Here is a 24,952-nt window from a genome sequence, read left to right as displayed (position 1 = left end):
TTCTTCCAATCAACAATTATCGGTCAGTGCTTATCAAACAGGAACGGAAGCTTCGCTGGCGATCTATGGCGTCGGCCGTCAGGTCGTTCCGCCGCACTGGCAGGTCTTAAATGCGAGAAGTAAATATACTTTATCATATCTCTTTTCTTACTGTTTCTTGTTTTGTTTCTAGAAATGACTGGTAGTATTAGTAGCGTTAAGAGAGTGGCTGTTATCAGTGGCAGTGCCCGAAAGAACAGAGTCAATCCCCATGTCGCTGAGTACGTGAGACAGAGATCTGCCGAATTCGCCACTAAGAACATCACTTTCGAGCTTGTCGATGTAGGAGAACAGAAACTGCCTCTTTATGATGAACCCAAGATTCCTTCGACTCTGCCATCAGATAATCCTACTCCTCATTACGAATATGAGCACAGTAGAGCCTGGTCATCTGTAGTGAGCAAATTCGATGCTTTTATATTTGTTACTCCTCAGTATAATTGGAGTATCCCCGCATCCTTGAAAAATGCAATTGACTACCTCTTCTATGAATGGGCAGGAAAGCCTGCAGGTATTGTCAGTTATGGTGGTCATGGTGGCGTGCGAGCTGCTGACCATTTACGCCAAATTCTTACCGGAATCAAAATAAGAGTCGTTCCGAGTGCTGTAGCTCTCAATATTGACAGAAACACTATGCAGCTGCTCACTCTTCGTGAAGAACAACTCCAAGCGTGGAAAGATGCTAGTGTAGATGATTCTATCAAAAAGCTTGTTGAGGAACTATCGGCTGAGCTCAGTTCATGATAGCTCCAACAAACATTTCCTTTTTATAACAATTGAAGACTATCCCCAAAGCTAGGATAGAGATCCCGAGTCTATATCCCTTCTTTATTGTAGAGTCAAATTTATGGGCCAGTGCTCCCTTCCAATAAGCGGCAGACTCTCACTGATTATTAGAAGTAACATAGGACATAAAGTGGAAAATATAATATATAATAATAATATATAGACGTACTAATGCTTTAGAGTTTGTCTACCTCTTGACGACATTCCTGCCAGCTTTCGAGGTTCTTTTTTGCCCATTCTATGTGACACTGTAGATATGCGTTCATGATTCTGCGAAGGTCTTCTTCCTTGGTTTTTTGGAACCGCTCGAGTTCTTCACGGACCGACTCGTTGGCTAGTACAGCGTCTGATTTGGCAACAACAAGCGCTTCTTCGAGCTGACTTATCTGCTCACGAGTTTTACCAATATTGTTACGACGAGTTGTCTCAGGATCCACATCTATGATGCCATGGATAGCCTGGTTGAGATTATTCAGACCTGGGAATTTAAATGCAGAAGATGCCTTTTTGGGCTTGGTTGAGGCACTCGACGGTACAGACGATGGCTCATGAGTTGGAGGAAACGACGCATCAGACTCGTTGCCGTTACTATTAACATCGTTATCGCCATGGAGATAATGATTGATTCTCTGCGCCTCATGTTCGGATCTTTCCAGTGTTGCAAGAGTGTTTCGTTTTGATGCTAAGCTATCAGCAGTGAGTTCGTGCTGCAGTGATTTCTGTCTTCGGTACTTTAATACCGAGCGAACCACAGCTGCAAATTGTGCCGACTCACCTAGTGGCTCGCTAAAAGAGGACGACAATGAATTAACCAGCGCCTCCATTGCCATGTAACTATCATCTACCGCTTGTCCCACCTTTTCAACTGCTCTAGCCAATGGACCCGATTCCTCCAAGCTGAATGCGTTGAACTTGGCACCTAATTCAGAGTAGTCACTGGCAATGTCCGAATACCGCTTTATAATTCTTCGATTCACCTTCTCAAGACCACCTACTATCACTGTCTCGTACTCTTTGGCATTTTGTTCGACTTCATCAAATGTGGCTGTAGCACTAGTCTCACCAGCAGCTTCTGTAGAAATGGCTGCAGTCCCAGCCGCCGACTGACCATCATTGTGAGAACTTGCTGAGTGAATATCTGACTCATCAAGTGAGCTTCTTCTACCAGTCAAAGCAGCAATGCCAGAACTACCACTACCTCCAGTTGCAAGCTTGGCCGAGGAACTAGGAATTGGCAAATAAGCATGAGCGGCTGTAGGCGATGAAGGGTCTAAAGGAGGTGCTTTCAAAATATTCTTCGGTAAATTTGAAACTGGAGGCGAGTTTAGCACTTCACTCCAGCTTGAATTAGGATCAAGGAACCGTTGGAAAACTGAGCTATTGCGAATCCGTTTCATATGACAACATCGATTAAGAAATACTGCCAACATTCGATGTCTATGTTCAATTATCCCACTATCTTCTTTGGCTTTAGTAGGAGACACAGCATAGTCTGACATAGAATGCTTCTCCGGAATCGGAGGTACAATCAAGGTAGGAAACAGTTTGGTAAGAGTGGTGCGCAAGCTTTCAAACTCAGAATACCTTCTTCGGACTGTGAGATCGTGAATTTTAATAGTATAAGCGATAAATCCTCTCGAATTGCCTTCATGAGATTTACCAGCATTGACAATCGTGATTTGTACCTTTGGATTCTCTGCTAGAAGTTGCTCCACACGAGATGCGTATGAACGAGAATGCTGTCTTGATTCAGGACCACCAGACGTAGACTCGTCCTCGCCAGGGCCACTATGAGAATCGCCGTCGTCAACATCATCATCATCATCATCACCCTCACCACCTAGATCATTAAAGGAATCTCCATCCTCAGGATCATCATTTGGATTATTGTTTTCATTGTGAATTGAATAATGCAGAGCTTCAGATGATACTTCGCTACGTGTATCGCCCCCTGCAAATGGATTATTATCTTCAAAGTCAGCCATAGCTTTGTTGGGTTTGTCAGTATTCTCCACTCAATTACTTCGGATATCCTTTCAAAAATCTGACTGTCTTATACTGATGTTGCTTATGTCAGAGACTCGAAAATTGTTAATTCGAGCACAAGGTGTATATGCTTATGGTCACAATTGCTCTTGTACAAGGGATCTAAAGTGTGGGGCAATTGTCTATGAAACCAATTCACTATCCATTCAAAATACAACAATATTTCCTGATATTTCTATTTTCAGCTGGTCAATCTTCTATCAAATACAAACCAAGTCTTTGAAAATCAGAATTCATATGCCTTTCCACGCTCCTTGTCTTGCTATGTCTATGCTTGTTTGTTGTGAAGCAGACTGACGATAAGCCCGTTATCTTACAGATTGCAACTGCGACTTGCGCCACACTTTCGAGCGGCGAACTTACAGCCGCTCGCAAGATACTCACCTCCAACTAGATTTGTTTTATTTGATTGAATAGTCTAGATGAATTATAAGATAGAAAGGTATAGCAATAGTGTTGTGTTATTCTCAATAATAATAATAATAAGTAGAATATTAATATTGTGGAAATAGAATAAGATAAAAAAAGGGGCATAAGTGTAGGTTTTATAACAAAATTAAATAGTTTTACCATAACATTAATTATCCGTCCATTGAGTTACAAGTACACCCTGGACCTGCTGGAGTACTAATGATGATAAAATTATCAGGAGTGAATTATCGTGATAGAAGAATCAGTTGAGACGAGATTACCAGAGACGGTTGAGCCGTGCCGAGTGAGGCTAAGTGAGCTCACAATGTGTCCTGTAGCATCCGTGTATTGCCATCCGAGCTGACGGACAACAGTTGAAGCTATCAGCTGAAGACTGTAGTTAGATTGATAAGTCTATCTTGAGACTAATTTATTAGCTGAACTTTGAAGTAATGGTTACCGTCTGGAGATATTGGTCGGGATAGCATATTCTGCTTCTTGGTCACACAAGCTAAATACCAGGCCACCAGGTGGATATACTGGTAGAGCGCACTTCGCTAAGAGGTGCGCTCTGGATATCCACCCTGGACGGTTAATCAACTTTTTTTCCTATAATCTGATAAGTTATCCCACTTTCCCATTTAGTGTTACCCGGTACTCACATTTCAACCCTAGCCTTCAATATCTCCAGTTCTAACTTTCAGTTGAAGGTCACGCTACCCAATGAATGCCAGTCGAAAATAATCGCTGAAGGTCCATAGTTTGGTAATTTTATCTTGGAAACCCCATTTCATGAACGTAACTCTAAAATGCTTGTTGAATTGGACTCAGTCTGGAGATATTAATCGAGAAGCCTCATTCTGCTCACTGCTAGCCCCCAGGCGACCGGATAAAAATAGTAGTTGAGCTCAATTTGCTAGACATATTAGTCTAGACGTTTATCCTAGAAAGTGTAAACCATGATTCAACTCATGATCTTGTCAGGAATTGTTAATATCAATATGTGAGTCGGGGAACATTTGGTGTTACCCGGAGTGAAACATTTTGGCCTCGAGGACTTATAATTTACAAGCCATGTAGTAACTTGACCATGTTAGAAAATGAAATTTTATGTGGTATATGTATCGAAGGCTTATTAGAAGTATAATATGTTTAGCCTATTAAATATATTTTCAGCGGAAATCTATTATTTCCAATTTATGACATTCAGTGCCACCTTTCTGATCATTGTTCTCTGCCATACGGTGTAATCTCAAGAAACCCCGTAGTCCGGGTAACAATATAATTGGGAGGCAGAAATTAAACTGGGAATAATGAAAATAAATCAGTTTTAATGGTATAGCAGTTAACATAAGCTTGGACTAGCTTATTCATAAAAGAGCTAAGGCACCAGGTTGACGTCCAGTCAAAGCATGATATCCCTGGTTCTCTTATTGACGTTCCTCAAAGTCTTCTAACTAAAAGCTATAATTCCTCTTACAAAATAGGTATAGGAAAATGAAATGAAAAATAAAACAACCTACCAATAGTAAAATATAGCTAGGTTAGAAAATTATCATGGGTGACTTTTTCAGCCGATCTTTTCACGATTATACTTCTCGCTCGATCCCCATAGTCAGAGACTAAAGAGGCCGCATTATTATCGCCGGTTTTTGGTCTGTCACAGCATCAGCCTGGTGTCCTCTATAACTAATTCAAGGGAATCAAATTGCGGTATACTGATCATGGCTTCCGAAATCGCTTATTTAATCTTTAAGTTTAAATACAACCGTATACAATAGTGATTATATATAGTAGAAGAATGTTACCTTGTGATTCATCGAGCCAATAAACGGGTGAGTATCTTGATAACTGGTGGAGTTCAGTTGGCGCATTTTTTTACGATAATTCAAAGCAGTTTACATGCCTACTTGCAAATTAAGGCCAGCTGTCAATTTGTACTATTTTCCTAGAAATGAAAAATCAGATTAAAGGGTATACACTACATTCTATTCCTATCAGCAGTTCTGGGTTTAGAGCGGATGATGTTATCTACACGAAGAAGCAGCTCGGCAGCTTCTGAGGCACTGGTAACAACAGCTCGCTTGAGTTTGTATGATTCGATAATACCCAGCTCTCTCATGTCTGCAATTTTACCGTTATCCAGATCAAGACCATAAGTGGTCATACCTTCATAAACAGCATTACGTAATTTAGTGACGAGGTCACTCGAGTCAAAGCCGGCATTGTCAGCAAGAATAGTGGGCAGCTGCTTAAGTGCATTAGCAAAAGCCTCCACAGCCAGAGCCGTCTTTCCCTCCTCGTTCTGAGCGGCAGCCATTACAGCCTTAGACATAACCATCTCTGCACAACCACCGCCTAAAGTTGTTCTAGTTTCCTTTGTAGTCTGAGATAGCACCGATAAAGCGTCATGCAAAGAGCGGTCAGCTTCTTCTAGTAATTGATCAGTAGCACCACGAAGAACAATGGTACAGGCCTCACCAGCAGCAACACCAGAAAATCGGATCATTGAATCTTCACCAATGATGACTTCCTCAATGGAATCACAGTGGCCCAATTTGACCTTATCAGGGTGGTCAAATGTAGAAACAACCTCACCACCAGTAACGAGCGCCAAACGCTCGACACCAACGAAATCCGCGTGTTCAATAGTGTTAATGCCACCATCGGAAAACAACTGTTCTGGCCAATTGTAAATAAGTTGACGGTTAACAAAACAGTTGATTCCATGAGCCTTGATCTTTTCGACCTTGAGTTTCATTTTCTCTTTCTCGGCTTTTTCGAGCTCAGCCAATTTCGCCGTAGAATCAACTCTCATCTTGGCTCCATAGATCTTCACCTTATCAGTGTCCATAGAGGTATTGGCAATTAAGATCTTGGCATTGGTAATCTTTTTAGGTTGTTTAACTCCGAATTTTTTATCGAGGATGAATCCTTCATCGAGGTAGGAATCACTTAATTTTCCTCCTGCTTTTTTGATAATTTGGATATGCTCCAAGTTGGTTGACCCTTTCAAACGTAGAATAGCATTGACAGCTAGCTCAGCAAAAAAGTCTTTATCTTGACTCAAAACCTTGGAACTCAATGTAGTCTTGGCAATTGCAATTAAATCATTTCTAAACCGTACGGGATCTGCTGACGAGTCGACTGCAGATTTTTCCAAAGCAGTCAATGCTGCTTTAGAAGCAACTCTGTAGCCTTCGATAATTGTCTGGGGATGGATCTTTTTGTCTACCAACTTTTCAGCCTCTCTTAATAATTCGGCGGCTAGTACTGTTACTGAAGTTGTACCATCACCGACCTCGTCATCCTGAACTTGACTAATATTAACGAGAACTTTAGCAGCTGGATTATTGAATGGGATATTCTTTAAGATGGTAGCACCATCATTTGTGACGAGGGAGTTTGTTGATGTTGACGACTGCAACAACTTGTCCATTCCTTTGGGTCCCAAAGTACTTTTGACAAGGTCACCGACAGCGATGGCACCAACAAAAGCCGAAAGACGGGCATTTTCAGCCCTTTCTTCTACCACTTCATCTCCGAAAATAGGAACTGACTATAGAGATCAATGTTAGTCCTCACTCATTACCATCGGTTTCACAGGTCGCATCCTAGCTGGCACCAATGAGAACCCTTGGCTAACAAACAATAAACTATTCAAATATAAACCAGATGCTAAGAGCCTCATTGCCAACACATGCTTACTTACCATTTTGATCTCAATTGATTTTTGATATCCTGTTGTCAACCAAACGAAGCGTGTTGACAAACTTACGGATCATAAACGCTGCTTTTTACTGTCGAATTGTTCAGAACGTTTCCAATGCGGCTGTGATCCGCCGCGCGTTAATCACGTGATTGCTGGATCTAGAACCAATTTCAATTTACCTTAAATTTTAGGTCCAGTTCTGTAATTTAACGTGAAATATAGTTATAAAATGAATAAAATAGGTACTTGGTCGTTCAATGTACTAATTTTAACGGAGTACGGACGTTTTTAAGGAGCTAAGTAAGAGTTCAGTTCGTGTGCATGTTCGGCATCAACTAACTAATACGAATAAAATACACAAGTCATACAAAATAAAATATTTGGTAATTATTTATGATCAAAGGAACGTATTTTTTATAGTCCAAAGTATATAATTTTACATGATAGTAATAATAATAGTAAAAGTCAATCGTGTTTATTGTTTCTGAAACTGTATCAGCTATCATTTAACCATTTGCCCTGCGTTGACAATTCCGGCTCCCTTTAACACTTGTTTTGTTGCCCAGGAACAGTTATTTCCTTCTGAGATTAGAGGAGGAACAACCTTTATACCATTGGAGGTCTTTAGGATGCCGAAAATAGCGTAAATACCACAAAACTTTATGGTCTGGAAAAACTCAGATAGCTAGGTGACAGTATAATGAAAAAATGAGAAGCCAATAGCCAGGTTGCATGGTGTAGCGGTTATCACATCAGATTTTGATTCTGGGAATCCCGGTTCGACTCCGGGTGCGACCTTTTTTGCCTGAATTTACTCAGGGGTAGAGCAATTTAATAAGCATTTTTTTTACACCATCGGATGTTATTCGAATTCAAAGTTAATCAGACACTGAAAGTCGGTCTTAGCAAACGACTCGAGCGTAGCGAGAGGAGCAGCGGGGTCTGGGGCAGAGCCCCAGCCGCCGGAGGCAGACTGACCAGTAAATTCAAGGAATGGAGTGTCTATTTTCGAACCTTTGAACTACATTTCGTATCCCACTGGGTACGTTAGCGTCAATAATAGAGAGTGTATAGGGTGGTCTCTAAATCTTCGATATAAAAAAGGAAAAAAAGAGGAGCTTGAAGCAGAAGGTCGCACCCGGAGTCGAACCGGGATTCCCAGAATCAAAATCTGATGTGATAACCGCTACACCATGCAACCATTTGAAGTCTGTTTGTGACGCTGGTAGGAGGCCGTCCCTTTTATCAGATCGATTAACTTTAGCCTGAAGAGTAAGACGCTGAAGAAGGAGACCTAGCAGCCGGAGGCAGGGACAAAAAATATATATATTAAGGATTCAAGAAATTGTATAAGTATAAAGAAACTTGTCAGCGCGTTACTCGTCGAAATTAGCGATAGGGAGAGGCTCAACGTTCCAGATGGTCTCTGCATACTCATCGATAGCTCTATCAGAGGAGAAGAAACCCATGTTGGCGACAACAATGATACTCTTTGAGACCCAGGTGTCCTTGTCGACAAAGGCCTCGTCAACACGTCTCTGAGCATCAAGATAGGTGTCAAAGTCATCGCTAACGAGATAGTGATCACCATTATCGCGGATAGATGAGATGAGGTCGTTGTAAATGTGTGACTCGCCGAATATGCCTGATTGAATAGTCTCAAACACCTTCTGCAACTTGTCATTGAGCTTGACGCCGCGGTATCGGTGATCAAAACGAAGGTCTTCGACGGCTTCGGCAAGGTGACCGAACATAAACATGTTCTCTTCGCCAACCTCACGGGCAATCTCAATGTTGGCACCATCAACAGTACCAATAATGAGACCACCATTAAGAACAAACTTCATGTTACTGGTACCAGAAGCCTCGGTACCGGCAGTTGAAATGTGTTCAGAAATGTCAGAAGCAGGAGTAATGATTTCAGCCTTGGACACATTATAGTCTTCGACAAAGGCCACTTGCAGCAATCCCTTGACATCCTCGTCCTCATTGACAACAGCAGCAACGCTGTTAATCAACTTGATGATAACCTTGGCCATATAGTAACCAGGAGCTGACTTACCACCGAAAATGCTAACTCTGGGTACCACCTTCTTCTTCTCCTCAGAAGACAAGGCCTTGAGTTCCAAGTAACGATGGATAACACCAAAGATATTGAGCTGTTGACGCTTGTACTCATGGAAACGCTTAACTTGCACATCAAAGAGCGCATCTGGGTTGAGAACCAGTCCACTCTGAGACTTGACAAGCTTGGCAAGACGCTCCTTATTGGCACGCTTAATATTGTACCATTGAGTCTGGAATTCAGAGTCATGAGCATACTTTTCAATACCCTTCAACAAACCAAGATCCTTTAGGTAGTCGTAGCTGCCACCGAGCTTTTCGGCAATAAGAGAAGCCAAGGCAGGGTTGGCTTGCAACAACCAACGACGAGGGGTGATACCATTAGTAACGTTCATGAACTTGTCAGCACCGTAAATGGCAACAAAGTCCTTGAAAATAGTGGTTCTAATAAGCTCAGAGTGTAACTCAGCGACACCATTGACCTTGTGAGAACCGATGATGGCCAGATATGCCATACGGACTTGTTTAGGAGAGCTTTCTTCGATAATCGATACTCTAGAAAGCAACTCACGATCCTTAGGGAACTTCTTGTCAACCATTTGCAAGAAGAACAAGTTGATATCGTAGATGATTTCCAAATGACGGGGCAACAAGTGGCCCAAAACATCGACTGACCACTTCTCCAAAGCTTCGGGAAGAACAGTGTGGTTGGTGTAGGCAAAAGTCTCAGTGGTAATGGCCCAGGCAGAGTCCCAGTCAAGACCCTCTCTATCAACAAAGATTCTCATCAACTCGACAATAGCCAAGGTAGGGTGAGTATCGTTAAGTTGAATAGCCACTTGGTCGGAGAACTCCTTCCAAGGACGACGGGTCTTCTTGAATCGACGAACAATATCACTGAGAGAAGCAGCTACCCAGAAGTATTGTTGCTTCAAACGCAACTCCTTACCAGAGTAGAAGTTATCATTGGGATAAAGCACTGACGAGATAGTCTCAGCATTGTTTTGTTCACGAACAGCTTGGTCATAGTCACCTTCGTTGAACTTGCTGAAATCAAACTCAACATGGGGTTCAGATGACCATAATCTCAAGTTATTGACGTTGTTAGTCTTGTAACCAGGAATGGGCATATCATGGGCAATAGCTCTGACAAAGTCACCTCCAACCCAAGATTTCTTGACAATACCTTGGTCATCAGCAGTTCTTTGAACATAACCATTGAACATGACATCAACAGCAATTTCACGACGAGTGATCTCCCAAGGATTCGAGTAAACGAGCCAGTAATCAGGTTGCTCGACCTGGTATCCATCAACAATCTTCTGTTGGAAAATACCATACTTGTATTGAATACCATAACCCCAAGCAGGATAATTGGATGTGGTCAACGAGTCGATGAAACAAGCAGCCAGACGGCCCAAACCACCATTACCAAGACCGGCATCGGGCTCTTGCTCCAATACATCCTCCATTCTAAACCCAAACTCGTCCAAACCTTGTCTAGAAGCGTCCTTAAGACCTGTATTCAACAGGGCATTATCCATGGCTCTACCCATGAGAAACTCTAATGACAAATAGTAAATACGCTTAGGATCCGACAGAGTGTGTTGTTGTTGAGTTCTATTCCATTGTACAATCAACTTGGTCTTAATAGATCTAGCGGCTGCTTGGTAGGCAGCAAGCTCGTCACAGTTGTATAACGAACGGCCCAAAGTGATCTCTACATGACGAACAAACTCAGACTGGAAGTCGTCTTTCGACTCGACCTCCTTCACAGCAAACTTCTTCCATTGTTGACGAGACTTGAGGGGGATCACCGAGTCGATGAACTTCAACTCACGGGGAGTAATACCCGACAAAGCACGACGATGTCTCAATTTCTGTCTTGGATCGACATCGAATGGGAACGCAGACGAGAACGAGTATGAAGAAGCAGCGGGAGACGTGGCTCCCGAGGTCGCACCAGAAGACGGTCTTGAGTCAAGGGGATCCATGCTGTTCGGGTTAGTTTCTGGTGGGGGTATTGCGCCTCCGGCGGCCGGGCTCTGCCCGGACCCGTTGTGCTCGCTTCGCGAGCGGCTTGGACTCTGGCCAGTGATGGATTGACGAGTGAACGAGGGTGATTGAGAAGGGCATGAGAGTACAACTCTTCTAAGAGAAGTAAAATTTCGATCATATCTAACATTCGACTTAATGAGCTCGAACTGAGGAAACAAAAACTGCATATTACGACCACAGTATTCGTAATAGTACAGAAACAGCCACACAGAAACAGATACAGGGATCAAAATAGAAGACGGTGGACTCTTTGGTAGGTAGACTGATGAAAGATGAAAGCCATCACCATAGTATCAATATGGGCTGAGACTGATGAGCAGGTAATATACACCACTCATCTGACTATTGCTGTGAGAGAATTGAGATTGAAACATAGCTAGTCACCTCCCCAAACAGGTCTAGTGATACTCTCAGCCAATTGCAATTGTTTCTGTTCTCCACGAGAAATGGAATCTGAAGTAAACTCAGTCCTGGTCAGGTAATAGTATAAGAATATCAAAATATCAGAATATCAACCAAGAGCATGGCAATTTGTAGAATCAGAAGACAAATCTAATTACAATGCAGACAATCCCTACATTGCATATCACACTTTGCCAGCATCTCTTATTAAATCACTTCTTCCGAAAATAGAGTGAAAAAGACAAAAAGATTGAAAACGTAGGGAAAGAAGACAAGAGACAAGAGAACAACACCAATGCCATAGCTTCTTATCACTAAGCCAAAATTCTCAGCAAAGTTGAACAGTTTGTTTTTTTAATCAGCTTGAGCAACCTGTATCACTCTGAAGCACATGTTCAAGATGCCTGCTTAAAACAAGGTGATCTATCAAGTCAACCAATTTAGTTATCAATTATGGTTGCATCGGTTTTTTATAGCTCATAAAACTCCGTTGTGGCCGCTTGTCATCCAATTGCTTCAAGATACTCGTAATATGGTCTTGTCTAGTACCCTAGTCTCAAATCATCTATCGATGCGATATGATGGCCCGCCAGGTAGCAATTGGCGAGCATCGAGCTTTTTCTTGTTCTTGATCTGGTTCCTATTCTAATCTTCTTCTGTTCTTGGTTCAGAATATATCTCATCCTTATTGCTTTCCTTCTATAACAACTCAGCGCTTCAATTGCACGCACTGCTTTGTTTCGAATTGCTTGATTCCCTACTCTCTTGCCGTGATCCACGAGTCATAAACTCTTCGTGAGCTTCAATTGCTGAAGTTCATTTAGCCAGTTCATCAAAATAACCACTATCAACGAGAACCAGAACCATATGTTCTAGACCCGCCTTGTCGCACCACTCTCTCTATCCATCTCGCTATATCTCACTACCACATTACCACTAGTCTGGTGAATTTCCAATATCAATATACTCACTTTTCTTTCAATTGATCAGGAATTGAAATTCTAAACTTAGCACGGGAAGAAGAAAAACTTTCCGGAAATGCCTACGTTTTAAAGTTCAACTAAAATCTGAGACAGTTTGTCTTTGATCGCAACAAGGTTGGTTGTATTGGTGTGGTCTCAACAAATAGCACCTGCTGATGGCCAGCCAGCCTGAGCAGCAGCAACAGCATGCCTGAGGGAGGGGGGTTCCAGGCGCATTTCTGCCCCCCACCTGCTGCTCCCCTGCCTACCGACCTCCTGCTGGATTCCTGCTGCTTGCTACCCACCCTCCCTCGAACGCAGACCCAGTAGCCTAAAATCAACCCGCTCTGGCCGGATTCGCCAGCCCCGACCGGCACAAGCCTGCCATCCCATCCCAACTGGCCACAGTCCCGAGCATGCCATGCTCGCTAAACCTACATATAAGCAGACTTTCGGCAGATTAGCCCGCTTAGGTTGTTACCCTCTTGCCCAAACGGGCCGATCGGCCTGCACTTGGCCTACTTTATCGCCAACTATCGTCTCATCCGTCCTCAGACAAAGGAAAAAATCCGACTGCAACCCGCTGAGCCTGATGCATCCTCTCGCATAAACACGCGTCTTCCGGCGGGGCCCTCACTGCCCCTCTTTCCCCCTGGCCGGCGGGAGGGGCTCTGCCTCCGGCGGCTGGGGCTCCGCCCCAGACCCCGCTGCTCGTCTCGCTTCGCTCGACTCGGGCTTCGTAGGGCCCGGTGGGGCTTGGGTTCCGTTATTTTCTACGATTGATAGTGGACGGATCAGACGCTCGCGAAGCGAGCACAGCGGGGTCTGGGGCAGGGCCCCAGCCGCCGGAGGCAACTGGACACCGCCCGGCTAATTACCAGCCGGCCGGCCTTTTGAGTCCGGTTGGATGTTGAAAGCCTCGATAGTAACTGTTCATTGGCTATCTCGAAAGGTATTATAACCTGCCACTGCCTGGTTTATGGGTGATTTATAAAAAACGATACATTTGGGTTTGTTCGTTTGCTCGTTAGTTGGTTATTATTATCAATTCAGAGGGAAGTGAGCCGTTTGTAAACAAACCACCCCACTACGAAACTTGGCTCCGGATAAATTCGTGGCTAGATGGACTAGTGCGCTGCATCTCGTAATGTTTCGGGCCCGATCGGCGTAGAGAACAATGTGCCATTATGCAGGACGTGAAACAAATAGTGGGCAGATCTAGATTGGTCCGGAGAAATAGCAGCTCCAGGGGTAAACCGAGATGCGAGATGCCACAGTGAAAGCTTTCACTATGTTATACTTCATGAGCCAATTTGAATCCACACAAGCACTTGACAGGTGTGGTAAGGTATCTGTCCGTTCTAAGCCCGCTTCGTGAAAGAAATGGTTTTGCTGCCAGCGTGCTACTAGAACATTTGATGCTGTGTCAGTCGGGTACTGAGTCAGCGAGTTTATCCAGGTCAGCAGTTTCGTTAAAGCAATGTAGAGGAGTTGGTCTTTCGGTTGTCTGTTGACTGTTAAACGGATCAATCGGCTGGAGAGGTGGATCCGGGAACATCACGCCATGTAATTGCACCCCCTGAAAAACCTTATATAGGCAGAAGTAGATATGATCTACAATTGCCATATTATTGATTGTGAGTCGATGCTGAGTGATCTCCAGGCATCTCTAGCTTGAAGGAACTATTAAGTTTTTCAAAAATAAGATTATCAGTCAGATGACATGACAGTGGTCTTCCTCTTCAGAAATATTAACAGGACTACACCTCAAATGCACTCTCCTTCACAGCCTCAAACTAGAAACAACCTCTCCCTATCTCCACCCCTAACCGCCACGGTCCTCGTAATCTCCTGCGAAGCAGGAGCAACGGGGTCTGGGGCGCAGCCCCAGCCGCCGGAGGCACAACCCCGGCCCCGGGTCTGACCCCGGCAGCTGGGGCTGCGCCCCAGACCCCACTGCTCCTCTTGCTGTGCTCACGTCGTTGCGTCGGGTGACTTCGTGCTTGGGAGAGACTGTTTAGGGATCTGGGTGGTGTGAGTAGCGAGGTAGTGGTGGATTTGGGGCGTTCAAGTGTGCTTCTAGCCACGGAACCGCCAGAGGTACCACAGTGTTCTGAACATGGTTTGAAATTCTGAAGACTTGTCATGTCCCACTTTCCCGATATTGAACAGAATGTCAATCGAATGACTGTTCACAGATGTTTCACTCTGCTCTGTACTTGGTTCATGTTCATGAGCAGGTTACAGCCCGTAGAATGGGGTGGAACGAGCGATGATTCAAGTATGGCGAAGAAAAAACACCATATAAAAACATCTACAAACGTATATATCGATTAACGAGGCAGTAGTAAGATGACAGTGACACAATTCATCGGCAAAAGTATTTTCGAGCTTGGTTGGGGTACTGGACCCCCTGAGTCATGTCAGAGATCGACACAGTACATCTAAAGTCTCTGCATGAAACTCGTCACCAGCAGTGTCCTATTAAACTCTCTTGAGAGCTCTGGTATTCAATCACCACTCTAGCAAGATCATTTCTGGCAAATAAAACAGAATCAAATCCTCAAAAAGCCAAAAAATGAACCCTTTTCAAACTTATATCACGTGACTAGTCTCTGAAAAATTACAGGTGCTGGAACGGGATACAAGCCCTAACCTGGATACGAGACACCAAATTTCAGTTTTGTGAGATCGCGGTGTGGCATGAGAAGAGACGAGCGGTTGAGCAACGAAGACAGTTGACAAAGTTAGCTCATTGCCGGGGTTTTTTAGCAAGAACAGGCTACAGAACAGAAAATGTCGGAGCGGCAGATCAAAGAAGAGCAAGAGTACGGGCGAGAAGATGAGGTGACGACGCCCGGAGCCGAGCAAGACGACGACGAAGACGGCCACGACCACTCGTCGGCCAACGTCAAACAACAGCTCGCGGATGACCAAGAATCTGAAAACCGGATAAATGGCGACGGCGCCGACAGTGGCGACGACCAGGACCAAATACCGGACGAAGAAGCCGAAAATGACGACGACGAAGATGACGAGGACGACGAGGACGACGACGAAGAAGAAGAAGTCAGTGTAAGTACCACGGTCCACTGGGGACTGTTTGGGGGATGGGGGTGTGCCTCCGGCGGCTGGGGCTGCGCCCCAGACCCCCCGGCTCCTCTCGCTTCGCTCGAGTCGGGCGTGGGGATCGGGCAACGGTGTTTAGAGATCGTTGTTGCGGGTCCATGAACCGCACTCGCGAGCAATTCTGTGAACCCCAACTAAACGAGGGCATCCCGACGTCCGACTCGAGCGAAGCGAGAGGAGCCGGGGGGTCTGGGGCGCAGCCCCAGCCGCCGGAGGCAGGCTCGGGGGCCCAGAAAGACCTAGATCTAACAGAGCAGTCGCGGAGAAAACGTCCTAGAAGAGAGAGAAGAAACCAATTTTTGGATGTAGAAGCCGAGGTTGACGAGGATGAGGAGGATTTCGAAGAGGACGAGGAGGGTCTGTTGCGGGAGGACGGGTTTATTCAGGAGCCTGAGCTGGATGAGGTCGAGGACAACGACGATAGATTGCACCGAGAGGTGGACAGGAGACGAGAGGCCATTGCCGAGGAGGACGCCGAACGACTGGCTTCCGAGTATAGGGAGAAATACGGACGGTCGACGGCGTCTAAGTACAGAGAGGATACCGGAGTGGTGCCGCAGCGTCTGCTGCTGCCGTCGGTTCATGACCCGAATATCTGGGGAGTCCGTTGTAAACCAGGTAAGGAAAAAGAACTGGTGAGATCTGTTTTGAAGAAGAAAGTCAATTTACAGTACACTAAAAACCCTTTGGAAATCTTCTCGGCTTTCCAAAGAGACACTTTTACTGGATATATATACATAGAGGCCCGCAAACAGGCTGCAGTCCAGGAAGCACTACGTGGTTTTGCTAATGTGTATCCCACAAATATGGTGCTGGTTCCTATTAAAGAATATCCAGATATGTTCCGGGTGAACAAGTCAAAAGAACAAGAACTAACACCCGGAAACTATGTTCGTATCAAGCGAGGAAAGTACATGGGAGACCTGGCTATTGTGGAGAATCTCAGTGAAAACGGGCTTGAAGCGCGACTCAAGGTCGTACCAAGATTAGATTACGGTAAATCAGCGTCGGTGATTGATTCAGATGCTTTGAAGAGAAAAAGAGGCGGGTTTGGCGGAGCAGCAGCAGCCAAGGCCCGGCCTCCTCCTCGGCTGTTTTCAGCCACTGAAGCATCTCAGTACGACCAGAGAAACCTGCAAAGAAGAGGCGCCAACTCGTTTTCGTATGCTGGTGAAGACTATGAAAATGGTTATTTATTAAAAGATTTCAAAATCTCGTTTCTGACTACCGACAATGTCAATCCTCGTCTGGAAGAACTGACTCGATTCAATAATGCCAGTGAAGAGGGAATTGATTTGCTGGCTCTGTCTCAGAGCATGAAAAAGTCTGCTTTGGCTACTGGATCGAATTTCCAGCCTGGTGAGCATGTCGAGGTTCATAGTGGAGAACAAGCTGGTATGCAGGGTAAAGTGATAGATGTCACTGGAGATATTGTCACTATTGTAGGTACCGGCCAGTTACTGAAAGACGAGAAATTCGAGGTGCCTATTTCGACTCTTCGTAAACGATTCTCGGTAGGAGACCACGTACGAGTTATCAACGGTAATTATAAAGATGATACTGGTATGGTTGTAAAGATCTCGTTACGAGACAACAGCGTCACTTTATTAAGTGATCTGTCACAAGAAGAAATTACCGTATTTTCTAAAGACTTGAAAGCAGCGTCGGATATTGGAGGATCCAATGTTCTAGGTAAGTTTGAATTGTACGATTTGGTGCAGTTGAATGCACAAGCAGTCGGCTGTATTGTGAACATTGAGCGAGAATCGGTACAAGTTCTTGACCAGGACGGACAAATCAGAACATTACCACCCAGTTCTATTATCATGAAAGTGATTAAAGACCAACGATCACGGTTTGCTACGGATCGTAACGGACGAGAGATCCGCGAGGGCGATACTGTTCGTGAAGTATCAGGAGAAGGTCGTCAGGGTAAAGTGCTTCATATTCACCGATTGTATATATTTTTGCATGACCGAGACATTGCTGAGAACCTGGGTGTTTTTGTTAGCAAAATCGGCAATGTTCAGACCGTGTCGACCAAAGGAGCTCGAGATGAAGCTCAGCCTGGCATGGTGGATCTCAATAAAATGAACCCCGAAGTTCGTGGTATGGGCCCACCTCAAGTCCATCGTGCTACTAGAGGAAACATCCCACGAAACAGAGTCATTGGCAAGCGAGTGACTATTGGCCGAGGATCTCAATACAAGGGATTCAGCGGTCTTATCAAGGACTTCAACGATAATATGGCGCGGATCGAGCTCGACGCTAAAAATAAAGTCGTCACTGTCGATATCGAGAAACTGCTATTTGACAATCCCAATGGCTCGGGAAAACTGTCGTATTTGGACGCATTATTTCCCGGACGTGGAATGGGAGGAGGTCCCGGCGGTCCTGGTGGGTTCCGAGGAGGTCCTGGTGGACCCCGTGGTGGTTATAATGGCGGACCAGGAGGTCCTGGTGGTCCTGGCGGATATAATGGAGGACCTGGTGGACCTGGTGGATTTAATGGAGGTCCTGGCGGACCAGGAGGGCCTATTTCAGGTGGAGCTACCCCTGGATGGGCTGGTTCCAAGACTCCATCGTGGTCAGGAGGAGCTCGAACACCTGCCTGGGCAGGTGGTGCTGGAAATAAAACACCAGCATGGGCTGGAGGGGCAGGAGGAAACAAGACTCCCGCATGGAATTCTGGGTCTCGAACTCCTGCCTGGAATGCTGGAGGAAGAACACCCGGATACAGTGGGGGAGATGGAGGACGAACACCTGCCTGGAATGCCGGATCCTCGACCCCTGGTTGGGATCTCGGCAATAGTTCCAGTAACAATCTTGGATCTTCATCCTCGTCTTCATCGTCGTTTGCCAATCCACCATCCTCACGATACAGCGACAGCAATCCAGCCCGCAGCGGTGGCATTCTCTACAACTCGGCACCAACCCCAGGATTCGCAGCATCCACTCCCGGAGCACTCAGCGCCCCGACCCCTGCTCCCTACCGCGACGACCTAGCACCCACTCCCGGAGCACCAACCCCCGGTCCACTTGGCGCCCCGACCCCCGCACCCTTCGGAGCACCCACTCCGGGCCCCATTGGCGCACCTACGCCCGGTGCCTGGGGCATCGACGACGGCGAGACCCCCAAATACGAGGCCGACACCCCCTAAACACATTCTCTCTTTCTTTTTAATAACTCTGTATATTACACGAACCGGGTCATGCCTCCGGCGGCTGGGGCTCCGCCCCAGACCCCGCTGCTCCTCTCGCTGCGCTCGAGTCGGTTCCGTCTCCGGTCCCAGCAATCTCTTGCGAAGCAAGAGCAACCAGGGTCTGGGGCGGAGCCCCAGCCGCCGGAGGCAGTCACCCGCCCATTTACTTCCGTTTGCCGCCCTTTTTCTTCTTGCCACTCGAAGAACCCGCTTGTGGTTGTTCCGAGTGAGTGGCCGATGGCGTGGTAGTTCCCGTGGCTGACGGTTCTGGCGTTGTTTCGCGGGCAGGAGCGTCGTCGTCGAAGTGTTGGTCGACGCCGCTCATGAGAGATGCCATTCCTCGTTGTTTGAGTGACGAAATATCGCCTGATCCGCTGGTTTTGGTGATACTGACGCCCCGGGGGCCCAGAGCAGACCAGATTCTCGAAAGTTCGTTGGATCGTGCGATTTTAACCCGGAAACAGGTTCCTGATACTGGATCATACGTCTTCACATACAGCACCGCTGGCTTGGCATCAGCAGCCACTGTGCTTGCCACAGCGGCGTTAGCGGTCGATTCAGCACTCGGTTTGGCCCGGCTCTTGTTCTTGTGTGAATATGTCAACGACACTCGTGTCTACACCCAGTCTGTTAGTACTTCATCCACCAGTCAACCTACATCCCTACCTGCCACAACACCCCCATCAAACACCATCCTTCCCACCCCCAAACCACCACAAAACCTCACTCACCGTCTCCGGTCTGGCCTCCAGAAGCGCTCCCGACCGCACAATAAACGTATCTATCGATTTTATCAGCATTGTACACTCTCTCTAACCCGCTCAGCTCGGATCAAGTCTCTGCCAACTCACCCTAGTACTTCACCACCTGAAATTTCACACGTGTCACGTGACCGTATGGAAGGAGGGGTCTGCCTCCGGCGGCTGGGGCTCCGCCCCAGACCCTGGTTGCTCTTGCTTCGCAAGAGATTTTTTGCTGGGACCGGAGACGGAACCGACTCGAGCGCAGCGAGAGGAGCAGCGGGGTCTGGGGCGGAGCCCCAGCCGCCGGAGGCAGTGAAGGGGGGTGCGAGGGTGAGTGTGTGAACCCTGCATGTGGCGGAGGGGTGGTTATGCATGATAGCAAGGGAGAGTGGTTCACGAGATGACAAACATTCAGAGGGTGAACGATGCTGAAAGTCCCGACTGAGGAGGATTTGAGACGAGTGGCCGAGTCGTCGGATGACAGTGCCAGGAGCAGTTTGGAGAGAGGAAGGAGACAGCTCGAGGATGGTGGAAGAGCCAGAAATGTTGGAGTTGGTGGTAGAGGAGGAGGAGGAGACAGAGAGCTAGCACAGTTCAATTTGGGTGGAGGCAACAGGACGAGTTTGAGTCAGAGTCCGAGTGCGAGTCCTGGGAGACGAAGAGGCGATGAATCGCCGCCAGAAGAACAGATTAATTTCGATACGGGACGAGCGGTGCGGTCGAGCTCTCGCAATCCGCTCGAGGTTGACAGTGGGTACCAGACTGGGGGTGGAAGTGGTCAGATGGGGTCGAAGTCGGGTATAAAGTCGAGTTTTGTCAATCTCAGGTCACTGCTGAGATCTGAAGGTGGCCCTAGAACTACTGTTGCGACAGCTGCTGCGATACCTGGGTCGACAGGTGGGGTGATTAGTGGTGCCACTGGTGGAGCCACTGGTAGTGCTAGTCGAGGTTCTGGTGATAGTTCTCGTGTTGGAGCTGTGTCTGGTGGTGCCAGTGAGGGTCGTGAGTTAGGAGTCGAGGACCCGAGATCGAGTCTGGAGTCGGCTGACAGTGTTCGGACGGGTGAGAGCGTTTTTAGTGGGTACAGTCATGTCCACGGTCATGGTAATGGCGGTAAGGACAGAACACATTCACAGGTAGGGATTACAAAACTGCAGAATAAAGCTCATAATTTAGTTCAGTCTCTGGCATTAAACTCGGAGAGACCGTTGTATTACGGTCATCGAAGAGTCAGTAGAGCTCAGGATATGGACGCTCGAGCAGCAGCTGCAGCTGCTGCTGCGGCCGCTGGAGGTGCTGGAGGAGGTCCTGCTTATAGAGGGTCGATAGGAAATGGTATGACAGCATCACTTTCACGGTCGAGTGCTGATTTGTTTAGACGTTCGAGCCAGAGATTTGGTAGTGGTGCTGGTGGTGTAGACACGAGTCGTCCGGGTGAACCTCAATTGACACCTGATCTGGAAGAACATCTCCTGCTATTATCGGCTCTTGATAGAATGCCAACTGATTTTGCCCAGTGTGAAGATGATCTCGATCATGATCCAGAAAGATTGCGGAAACTGAGTCTGTTTTACGGGGTAGACACTGTTGTCGAGAACCAACGAGGCTGGTTTTTCATGGGATACCCGTTTTTCTCGGACAAATCGCTGTTTCCACTGGATCCTCATAACTGGACTACTGGCCAGGGTCGGGCACTTAATGGCGGCATGAACGACTACTCACTGCCCGATTTCACCTGGGAATGGCTTTGGAAAAGGTGGTATGTCGACATGTCCGGAGATGTCGATGACCAGGGATGGAAGTACTCGTGGCGGTTTCGCTCGAGAAATTGGCATGGAACTCATGTCTGGTTTAGATCGTTTGTTCGTAAACGTACCTGGAAACGAATAAGACGAAAAGTCGACTCGTATATCCCTCCAGCTAGCAGAATCCACAGCTATCTCGGTGCAAATGCTTCTGACAGCGCCGAGATTCTCATCGGCGATATACCCCTTGCTGGTGCACCAACATCGACCGATGCTACTTCATCTTCTGCCACTGCTACTGCCACTGCTACTGTTACAGCTGGTTCGGATGCTGCTGTTTCTCCACCCACTTCTGCTACTGCTGGTACTGGGACTGGTATTGGTATTGGTACTGCTGGTTCGGATACTAGTAGAGACCCATCTCGTCGCAGTCCTGAGCCAATCACCGGAGTCTATAACATATCTGGTGGTACTAGCATTCTCCGACCTGTTACCCCTATCATCAGCCTGAGTGTCGATGGACCAAGTCACAGCTCTCACGACCTACCACGGCCTGGTTCACCAGAAATGCCCACGATCCAAGAATCCGAAACTAAAGTCGACCGACTCATCAACTCCATGAACGACTCGAGAATAGACCGTGAACGCATCAACAAATTCGTGGACTTTGCTCTCGACCAGGACAATGATCCTGCCACTATCGGCGAACTCCTCACCAGACTTCACGGCATTCTTCAAACCCTGCAATACCATGCCTCTCGCCAACACATTATCCGCCGCCTCGAAGCATCCACCGAAAACGCTCCATACAACGAAACTACTCAGAAACTCATCTCCGCTATCGAAGAAGACCACGATAACTACGACCACAAATCTTCTCCCTATGGCCACTTGCGACTCGACTCCCCGTCGCCGTCTCCCTCTCCTTCTCTCTCCTCTTCTCCGCCTTCACGACCTAACCATCCAACATCCAGTTTCCATCAAAATAGGTAGCCATGACCTGCTGCCTCCGGCGGCTGGGGCTCCGCCCCAGACCCCGCTGCTCCTCTCGCTACGCTCGAGTCGAGCGTCGGGGTGACCTGCTGCCTTTTTACAACTTCATTGCATATTCTCAACATTTTCAACTACAAATGGTTCATAGCTCTCGTGGCTTCATATCCTCCAACTCTTATGATAATACTCTTAATACTCTTATTCTTAATACTGTAATACTGATACTACTTGCATAAACATTTCACCTCTAAATCGTTTATATAACAGGACAACTTCCTATTTTTTTTTTTCGTTATCTCAGTATTTAGAAAGATCTCAGTGCTCTGCCCCGAGACCTTAGAATATTCGGTTCACTTCATCTGGCCAACTCAGTATAGCCTATAGTGATCCAAGTAAAATTACTTTTGTTTCCGTTACACATTAAATAAGGTGGCAGTCTACCTGCCAGAACAAACCTGTTTCCGGTCTGCTCGAATATTATACAACAACCGTCTCTCTATCGGGCCTCAAATTGAACTGCTCTGTTAGTAAAGACTCCCAAAAAGATCATCTGGGCTTTTTCTATGCTGTGATTCTGATCCAAATTCTCACTCCAAGCTCACTTACTCATTCTACGAGTTCTCTCTTTGTACAAAACACGATGTCCACATTCTTTGCATCGAACAGGATCTCCTTTGTTGAGGTTCACTTTAGAAGCACAGTTGGCACACAAATATTTAACTCCGTAGTTCTTGTAGACATTGAGACCAGCGGCAGCTGCGCTCATACTGGCAGCAGAGCCTGAGGGCACGAAAGACTCCTTTCCACTCATATTTCTATTGTATTTGTATTTGGATGGGTGAGAATGGTCTACAGTTGGTATTTGGTGTAGAAATTCCAAAGATTCGGTCTGTTTTCGCAGTCCTCTTGATTATGAATCAGTCTGTACGACAGTGAAATTTATCTTTCAATGCAATCTTGAATATACATATCTCTAAAATGCACGATATTTTTCAATCTGCGCCTCAAAGTATGCGGCGCCACTTCCCCCTACTGTTCACATTGTTGATCTTTATCGACTTGATCTCTTCTCGCGTCCAGAATTAATTCGCTAAACACTGGCTGGTCCAATATATGAGTATTAATTTATTTTTAAAGAAAAGGTAAAAAAAGGATTGATATTTCTAATACTTTTTGCCTTTTTCTGACTTAAATTTTGCTGCTGATTCTATGGTGATTGTGGGTTGAAATTTAGGAACACGAGACCATCATGAGCTGGAATGTCGAGCAAGAGACCATGCTCTTTAGAGCTGTCTGCCGCTATAAACCAGCTGGTATGCACAAACACTTTCGAATGCTGAGTATTAGTAATTTTCTCAACAGTCCGCATGTTTCAGGATCAAGACTTTCTATTCCTCAGATATGGGACAAGTTGTCTGAGCTGTATAATCTTCCTGGTCTTGACAGTTTAGAAGACAATGGAGTTGTGGATGGTAGTGACCCTGAAGCAGAAGATGATCAGGACGAGGAAAATGAACATGATTCTGAAGATGGAGAGGAGACTGTTAGTGCTCGACGTGCCAAGCGTAATAGCTCGAGAAGTTCGATTAAACGGAAATATCAGGAAAAAGATGATGAGGAAGAGGAAGATGAAGAGGATGAAGATAAACAAGAAAATGATGATGATGAAAAAGTCAATGGCGATGGAAGTAACGCTGAAGGAGAAGACGATGAAGAAGAAGATAAATATCACGATGCTGATAGTACCAGTAGTACAGCAAGTGCCATTGTAGAGTTCGATTTGCCGTGGGACCAGTATGGTGATCTAATAATTGCGCAAGCACAGGCCGTAAACGGTGATGGAGAAAATGACTCAGATAGTGAAGCTGATGATGGAGACGCTGTAGATGCTGAACAAAACAAAACTAATGTCAAGACCGAAAAGGATCAGAATGATGACGACACCAAAAGTAATCATGATGACGACAAGGAGAATGAACAGGATGAAGCAGATGAACAAAATGAAGAGACTGAAGAAGAGGAAGCAAAGGACATAGTTGTAAAATCTGAACAGAAACCAGAAGAAAATCAACGAGAACGACGAAGCAGAGCGTCAGCTGCTGCTTCTACTAATGACCATGCTATTGAAGATACTTCTGAAGAGGAACATGGAGCTGACAGCGAAACTGATGAACGTGGCCAAAAGCATTCTGCTAGTACTCCTGACAACAGGAAATCTTCTAACTCTACCAAGAGAGCCTCTGCTTCTGCTAGTACACCATCGACAAACAAACGTAATAGAAAAGCCGCCAATATTGCAACTACCGCAGATGAGGCTAATAGAGCAGGAACTGAAAACGACGACCAGTCTGGCGGCCCTTCTTCTGATGAAGAAAACGAGTCAGATCACTCGGTTGCCTCGCCTCCACACTCATCGCCCATAAAACCTGCTAGACGCAAGACCCGTGCTCAAAGTCGGTCGGCCAAACAGGAACCTGACCAAGAATTATCACCGTCTGCTCCTACACCTGAAGAATCAGCAAAAGAGGAGGAAGACGAGCAACCACCGAAATCATCCTCGACCCGTTCATCCAAACGACGCAAAACAGCCACCCCTGCTAAACCACAGGCTCAACCCGTGCGAAGAAGCACTCGCCGTAAATAGTTTTTATACTCTACT

At 46.2% G+C, this 24,952-nt stretch overlaps 7 protein-coding genes and 2 non-coding genes across 9 annotated transcripts; 5 read left to right on the top strand and 4 right to left on the bottom strand.

Moving 5' to 3' along the window:
* Positions 1–174: 174 nt before the first annotated feature.
* LOT6 (Lot6p) lies at positions 175–783 on the top strand (the record flags this gene model as incomplete). The annotated part of the gene is made up of 1 exon (XM_018877915.1): positions 175–783. The coding sequence occupies one exon, from the start codon at positions 175–177 to the stop codon at positions 781–783; it is 609 nt and encodes a 202-aa protein (XP_018735270.1).
* Positions 784–1,001: 218 nt separating this feature from the next.
* On the bottom strand, positions 1,002–2,810 carry ATG20 (Atg20p; the record flags this gene model as incomplete). The annotated part of the gene is made up of 1 exon (XM_018877914.1): positions 1,002–2,810. The coding sequence occupies one exon, from the start codon at positions 2,808–2,810 to the stop codon at positions 1,002–1,004; it is 1,809 nt and encodes a 602-aa protein (XP_018735269.1).
* Positions 2,811–5,263: 2,453 nt separating this feature from the next.
* Positions 5,264–6,721, bottom strand: CCT2 (Cct2p; the record flags this gene model as incomplete). Its single annotated transcript, XM_018877913.1, has 1 exon — positions 5,264–6,721. One exon carries the CDS (start codon positions 6,719–6,721, stop codon positions 5,264–5,266), a length of 1,458 nt encoding a protein of 485 aa, XP_018735268.1.
* Positions 6,722–7,720: 999 nt separating this feature from the next.
* AWJ20_1062 lies at positions 7,721–7,792 on the top strand (the record flags this gene model as incomplete). Its single annotated transcript has 1 exon — positions 7,721–7,792. It is a non-coding gene; the product is annotated as a tRNA-Gln (tRNA).
* Positions 7,793–8,123: 331 nt separating this feature from the next.
* AWJ20_1061 lies at positions 8,124–8,195 on the bottom strand (the record flags this gene model as incomplete). Its single annotated transcript has 1 exon — positions 8,124–8,195. It is a non-coding gene; the product is annotated as a tRNA-Gln (tRNA).
* A 175-nt stretch (positions 8,196–8,370) lies between these two features.
* GPH1 (Gph1p) lies at positions 8,371–11,052 on the bottom strand (the record flags this gene model as incomplete). Its single annotated transcript, XM_018877912.1, has 1 exon — positions 8,371–11,052. One exon carries the CDS (start codon positions 11,050–11,052, stop codon positions 8,371–8,373), a length of 2,682 nt encoding a protein of 893 aa, XP_018735267.1.
* Positions 11,053–16,415: 5,363 nt separating this feature from the next.
* SPT5 (transcription elongation factor SPT5) lies at positions 16,416–18,770 on the top strand (the record flags this gene model as incomplete). Its single annotated transcript, XM_018877910.1, has 1 exon — positions 16,416–18,770. One exon carries the CDS (start codon positions 16,416–16,418, stop codon positions 18,768–18,770), a length of 2,355 nt encoding a protein of 784 aa, XP_018735266.1.
* Positions 18,771–19,980: 1,210 nt separating this feature from the next.
* AWJ20_1058 (uncharacterized protein) lies at positions 19,981–22,293 on the top strand (the record flags this gene model as incomplete). Its single annotated transcript, XM_018877909.1, has 1 exon — positions 19,981–22,293. The coding sequence occupies one exon, from the start codon at positions 19,981–19,983 to the stop codon at positions 22,291–22,293; it is 2,313 nt and encodes a 770-aa protein (XP_018735265.1).
* Positions 22,294–23,542: 1,249 nt separating this feature from the next.
* On the top strand, positions 23,543–24,937 carry EAF7 (Eaf7p; the record flags this gene model as incomplete). The annotated part of the gene is made up of 1 exon (XM_018877908.1): positions 23,543–24,937. The coding sequence occupies one exon, from the start codon at positions 23,543–23,545 to the stop codon at positions 24,935–24,937; it is 1,395 nt and encodes a 464-aa protein (XP_018735264.1).
* Positions 24,938–24,952: the final 15 nt, after the last annotated feature.

Source organism: Sugiyamaella lignohabitans, chromosome A, assembly GCF_001640025.1.
Source record: "Sugiyamaella lignohabitans strain CBS 10342 chromosome A, complete sequence".
Lineage (NCBI taxonomy): Eukaryota > Fungi > Ascomycota > Dipodascomycetes > Dipodascales > Trichomonascaceae > Sugiyamaella > Sugiyamaella lignohabitans.
The sequence above is the reverse complement of the archived record's forward strand: the minus strand, read 5'-3'. Positions and strand labels throughout refer to the sequence as shown.